The sequence below is a fragment of the Apis dorsata genome, unplaced genomic scaffold (genome assembly GCF_000469605.1).
Source record: "Apis dorsata unplaced genomic scaffold, Apis dorsata 1.3 scaffold_570, whole genome shotgun sequence".
NCBI lineage: Eukaryota > Metazoa > Arthropoda > Insecta > Hymenoptera > Apidae > Apis > Apis dorsata.
The window spans coordinates 150,311-156,352 of NW_006263780.1; the positions used below are offsets into that span (position 1 = coordinate 150,311).

The window sequence follows — 6,042 nt, forward strand, 5'->3', positions numbered from 1 at the left end:
GTGACGAAATCGTTAAAATATGAGATAAAATTTCGGATTTTTGTTATTGGAAAATTGTTAAATTGGAAGCATTTTCTTGTTGAAAAGATGATTATTATATGTAAATATACGTGGGTATATTGATGGATAAGGATTGATAAGGAAGATTGAGAATATTGTTTCTGGTTAAGTAATTTTGTAAAGAAGTTCTAGTTACAAAAAATTTAATGATCGTAAAGTAAATGTTTTGATTTTAATATGTGATGACTAATATAAAAAAAAATATTTTGATATCAAGAGTTTTTTTTTATTAAGAATATTAAATAAATTTTTTTTTATAATTTTCATCCATAAATTATTTCTTTAAAAAGGAAAAAAGGATGCTTGAAACATCTTCTTAAAATCAAAGTCATGGAATTTAATCATTCTGTATTTTATCCTGTATCTATTTACAAAAATATACATATATGATTCATTAAAGAATATAGATAATTTCAGTTATATACGCAGTTAATACTCGTTAATTATTCGCAATATACACCAACTTCGATTGAAATTAAAAGTTTAGAAATTAAAAGTTAGAAACAATACATTAAAACATGTCAAACAATAAATATCAAATTGGTAAAAATAACAAATAATAGTGAAACTGTTTATTTAGATAATTAATTTTCCAATTATCTGAATATGAATTATTTGTTCGTTTTAATAATAATACATCGTTTAAATTTTTGTTGAGGATGCTCTTATTATACCGATTCGTTTCCGAATCAACCAATATTTATCTTCTCCTGCTTGTGATTGTAGTCTAAATCGCGTGTTATGTAACATGTAATGAATGAAGTTTTAATGCCACATCCACATCTAATTACCCTACAACGTTATGTACCAAAATTATAGTGCGATTACAAAATACGTAGTAACATAGCAACATTTGTAAAAATAAGAACAAACGATTTTATGACTCATGGATGTGAATGTGAAGTGAATCGTGCTCTCTGCTTTGTTTCTTTGCTTTCTTCAAATTTAAGAAGAAACAGAAATTTAATTTTAAATTATAATAAATATTTATATATAAATTGCAATAAATATCTTCAAAATAAATCATTTCTATTCTAAAGGAAAGTTAAATTGGATGGATTAGTGAAAATTTATGATGCGTAAAAATTAATTCAAAAATTAGATTCTTATTTGGTGCACGCTATGCGGAATAATAACGTAATCATAAATTAAGTTATAAAGTGAAGAAAATAGCTTTTCCAGCTTTATTGTGATGCAGAAGCTCGTTAATGTCGTTCGTTTACACCTGGTACCTATCCTTGTTAAATTTTAGTTCAAGTAGGACTATTGGAGGACTATTTGCTTCAAGCAAAACAATTAGAGTACATTTAATAATTAATTTTTTAATTTATTAAAGCCTATTATTATTAAAATATATTTTATAATTATAATTAAATATTAAAAATATGACAATAATCTTCTTATTATATCTTATATTTATAAACTTTTATTTTAAAAAAATTAAAAATTTCTAAAACTTTGAAAAATCTATTTATCATCAAAATCTAAATCCAAGAAAATTTAAAAAAAATAATTACTTTTTAAAGATCTCCTTATAATAATAAATAATATATTTTTCACTTTAAAATTTTTCATCAAAAGATCCATATTATTCTTCATATTACCGATATATCACGAAAAAAATATAAGAAAAAGCGTATAATGAAAATAAAAAAAAAAACTGATCTTTGACAGATAGCGAGTAAAGATCATATGCAAGAAAAAATATAGGCATCCGTGACCTTGTGACCTTGTGAGATACCTGTCATGAAGTTAGCTGGTTGAAAACGATACTGTAAACAAATGACGACGAGATGTCCCTTAGGAATTGCTACGGTACCGTCTACGCAGTTTTATGTAACAGGGATTACGGAGCGCTCGAACCGGACGCCCTTGGATCACATCTCATCGATATGAGAAACTAGTTTCCATCGGGGAGGCGACTGACAAAGAAAAACGGCCAACGAAACAGTACCACATACTTATGCACTTACATACTTGATCAATCTACTCGACTCTCACTCGTTTGTTGTTCGATCGATCGATCGTTCGACACAGTTAATCGGCGAAGCGATCCGTCGATCATCGACGATCGTGTTGACAAAGATGTTGGATGATTTGCGCAAACAAAATTAATAATCGAATTAAATATTGTAAATCCATTGACTAAATTATTTTTTAATTTTATTTTTATAATCAAGGCTGGTTAAAATAATTAATTATTTGTTTGAAAATTTGTTAGAATAGCTTAATGAGTTTATTGATATTTATATTCGATGATAAACTAATGATAATGACAAAAAACTTTAATTAATATTAAGATTAATATTATTAAGATGAGAAAATTTATGTCTTAAAATTTGACCCTTGAAATTAATCTCATAGAAGTGGATTCTTTCATATTTTTTTCGAATAATAAGTAAATTACATATCGTATTTATTCAGACGATAAATATGTAGGTCTATTGGTTAGCATTTGCAGATTGCTTATGCGGTTCACCATTCACTGAATATATAATTATTATAGAATAATTATCATAGAAATCTGTACAAATGACACAAATTTTAAATCTGCATGTTATATAGTGATTTATAAACACTTCAGTGAAGTTATATCTAGTGGGAAATAACTTCAAGTAACTTTAAATTAATCCACTAGTAAATTATATTATCTTAAAGTATATTACATTTTTCATTAGATTCAAGAAAATAAACATTGAAACATAAAAAATTGAAAAAATATACTATGCATTTAAAATGACTGCATAAGATATCATAATCAATTAAAAACATTAATAAAAAAATTAATTGTTTATATATTCTATTTTTGAATATCATTATCATTGTTTATCAATTATTATTAATCTGTTTTATCATTTTGTAAAAAAATATATAAATATCAACTTCGCTCAATCGGTAATCTAGATCATGAGCATCCTTTTACGTAGCGCCATCTATATAGTACAACCTTGTGTACGTATAACCGGGACCGCCATTGATTAAACCTGTCAGAGAATCAGCTGATCGGTTATTCACATACGTGAGATCAGCTGTGCGCAATCATGGACGAGTTGAGCGAAGAAGATTTTGTAATACCTCCTGTAAAATATGAATGTAAGTATCATATATCGTATTTTAAATATAATATCACATTAAATTCATCAAATAAAGACTTTCATTATGTTAGAATGAAATAACCGGCAGCCGGTGTGTCGTTATACCGGCATCCATTTTGCTACATGTGGATTGGTTGAAATTGAAAGTTAGAACGTTATTTTACGATCAGTTATGTAGGAAAATAAGTGAAATCATGTACCTACGTTTTATTTTTCAGATTTGGATCATACAGCAGATGTACAGTAAGTATTTAGTTCATAAATTCCTCGTAAGATTAAAACTGATACATTGTAGAGGTTACTTGCGTAGATAACCTAAAATTAAAAGTGGGATAATAAATTACTTTTGTTAATAGAATGAAAAATATATATCGTTGAATTATTTTAAAAATAAATTATACGATTAGATATATATTATAATATTCGTAATGTATTATAGATTACATGCATGGGGTGATACTATAGAAGAAGCTTTCGAACAATGTGCGGTGGCCATGTTTGGATACATGACGGATTTAGAGCGCGTTGAAATGACACAATTACACTACGTGGAAGCAGAAGGACATGACATGGAAAGTCTTCTTTTCCATTTCCTCGATGAATTATTATTCATGTTTAGTGCCGAACCATATATCGTTGCAAAGGTATATTTCATTTTTCAAATAACAATTTTGTCATCATTACACTTAAAATATTTTTTCAATTACATCAGTTTTATTCAACACTTTTTCGACTTTTTATTTTTTATGCAAGGATATTTATTCAACAAATCATCCAATTTAATATGTGATTTCAGTAATAATTTAAAGAATAAAATACATTTTCTACTCTTATTTTCTACTGTTTGTTTTTTTATTATTTCAAAAATTTTGTAAGAGAAAGTATCATTTTATGTTATCAGAAAGTGAAGATCACTAAATTCGACCGCGCAAATTTCAAGATCAATGCGATGGCGTTAGGGGAAGAATTCACGATTGGTAAACATACTCAAAATGCCGAAGTAAAAGCGATCACGTACTCTGCCATGCAGATTCTCGAATCTTCAGAAATAGAATGTCCAGAAATTTTCGTAATCGTAGACATATAGTTGTTTCAGAATCTACTCGATGTCTTTTTTGATTTCTTGATACACTTTTGAAATTTAGCTTAGCTTAATACTTAAGACACAAAAGTAGGAAGAAACTTATGAATATAGGAACAAGAAGGGAGATCTATACCCTCCCTTACATCCTACATAGGGTACGATCCTTTTGTAGTTGCGTAGGGTTCAAATAAATACGTTACGAAGAAAACACCGGGCTCCCTTCTTGCCGACCTATCTCAGGTACGTAGCTACGTATTAAAGAATCCTGCAACTTATTGATAATTACTCAAGAATATCATAATAGCATCGACGTATAATAATAACGTAACTAATAACATATATAAATGTGTTTAAATAATGTAAATATTTTCATTTCTAATTTTCTTTTTTACATATACTTACAGTTATTCGGTTACTGTTGTCAATAATAACTTTTAAATATAAGAGACGTATGATAAATATTATATAACAAAATATTTGTATATTTTTATAAACATATAATAAAAATATTTTCTTATGCCTTGTGTCAATGAAAATTATTAAAACGAAATAAAATTAACATAAATATTATTAAAATGAAATTTCAGTTAAAAGAAAATCGAAATTATAAAATCAATCAAATTAATATTGAGAATTTTCAAATCATTTGTTAAAATAGAAAACAAAATTGAGCGTGTTTTAGCACGTGTAAAGTGATACGGCCCTGGTGTCCAACACCCCTCCATCGTGAAGGAAGCGACGACCGCCCGCTTAGTTTCGGGCAAGAAACGATAGGTAGTGGGATCCTCCCAATCTTCGGGTGTGTGTGTAGTATAGAAAAAAGAATCAAAAAATATTGAAAATTATATAATTCGAGAGAATATTATTCATTCGTTTCATTCTTGCCCTCTTTCTTTCGCGATAAGGCCCACGTTAAAGGGACTCACTGCCAACATCAAGCGTGGACGTTTGTTTCGAAAGCGCACACCCCTGACCATGGCGGACTGAAACGGTAATAATCTATAATAGCAATATATTTTGACGTTTTAAACTGTCAAAACCAAATAAAAAATACATTAAACGCGAACGTGTCTTGGGAAAGTCGTGATATAGGGATTTTTCACCTACATGTCGGAGCTTGCGTGGCAGTTTCATGGAAAACGAGAGGGACAGTTTTGGCGCGTGTGCTCATTATCTCTGTGAAAAGTCTGTGCAACTCGTAAATTGTTAATTTTTCTCGTCTTATTTTTATGTCAACATATATGACGCGGGTATCGAAAACGCACCACATTGTGTATTCATTGTGGAACGTCTAACCCTAAGGAATATAAACAAACGATAACGTGAATATTTAGAAGATCATTATTGTCTCGATGGATTCGAAAGATAAGTAAAAACAGTGACCCTGTGAAATTTTGTAAAAAAACATAGAAAAGGTGACACGGTCTAGGAACTTTTTTGGATATCTGTGATAGCTGGCGGCGCGGTGGTTACGGAGAAAAGCGAAGTGACGGTTTTGGCGCGCGTACTCGACTCCTGTATACGACCGGCAGATGGCCGATGCGCCGGTACGTTATAGGCGCGCGTCCACGAACGCACCGACACATGACAGGCGCCTAAGCACATACTACCACCGTGATAGAGACGCGTTCAAGAACATATCGAAGCAGTAGTAGAAGGCCACTACCACGGTGACACTGTACGTTGAAGAGCGGAGTAAAGCGCACGAACACGCGGTCCGGTGTTACTACTACCGGCACAGGCGAGTCTATCTGCCTCGTAGCCCGAGCCAGTTGCCAGCGCGCCAGCCAGCCCCGTCCATCC

General features: G+C 30.5%; 2 protein-coding genes and 1 long non-coding RNA gene across 3 annotated transcripts in view; 2 read left to right on the forward strand and 1 right to left on the reverse strand.

The window, feature by feature from the left end:
* Positions 1-2,871: 2,871 nt before the first annotated feature.
* LOC102671866 lies at positions 2,872-3,596 on the reverse strand. Its single transcript, XR_422535.2, has 2 exons — positions 3,360-3,596; positions 2,872-3,138 (listed from the first exon to the last, which is right to left on the reverse strand). It is a non-coding gene; the product is annotated as an uncharacterized LOC102671866 (long non-coding RNA).
* Positions 3,023-4,578, forward strand: LOC102671723 (protein archease-like). Its single transcript, XM_006620941.2, has 4 exons — positions 3,023-3,153; positions 3,374-3,398; positions 3,595-3,799; positions 4,057-4,578. Exons 1-4 carry the CDS (start codon positions 3,102-3,104, stop codon positions 4,240-4,242), a joined length of 468 nt encoding a protein of 155 aa, XP_006621004.1. The 5' UTR covers positions 3,023-3,101; the 3' UTR covers positions 4,243-4,578.
* Positions 4,579-4,906: 328 nt separating this feature from the next.
* Positions 4,907-6,042, forward strand: part of LOC102671228 (transcription factor E2F2-like) — a 10,396-nt gene continuing 9,260 nt past the window's right edge. The window contains exon 1 of the mRNA XM_006620940.2: positions 4,907-5,230. The gene's annotated coding sequence lies outside the window, so the exon portion shown is untranslated. The remainder of the gene's footprint in view (positions 5,231-6,042) is intronic.

What these genes read in the sequence shown, in the direction of transcription:
- LOC102671723 (XM_006620941.2), top strand. Translation starts at nt 3,102, where the DNA reads ATGGACGAGTTGAGCGAAGAAGATTTTGTAATACCTCCTGTAAAATAT. An exon ending in GATCATACAGCAGATGTACA is followed by an intron (nt 3,399 to 3,594) that starts GTAAGTATTTAG and finishes AATGTATTATAG; the next exon opens with ATTACATGCATGGGGTGATA. An exon ending in AACCATATATCGTTGCAAAG is followed by an intron (nt 3,800 to 4,056) that starts GTATATTTCATT and finishes TTATGTTATCAG; the next exon opens with AAAGTGAAGATCACTAAATT.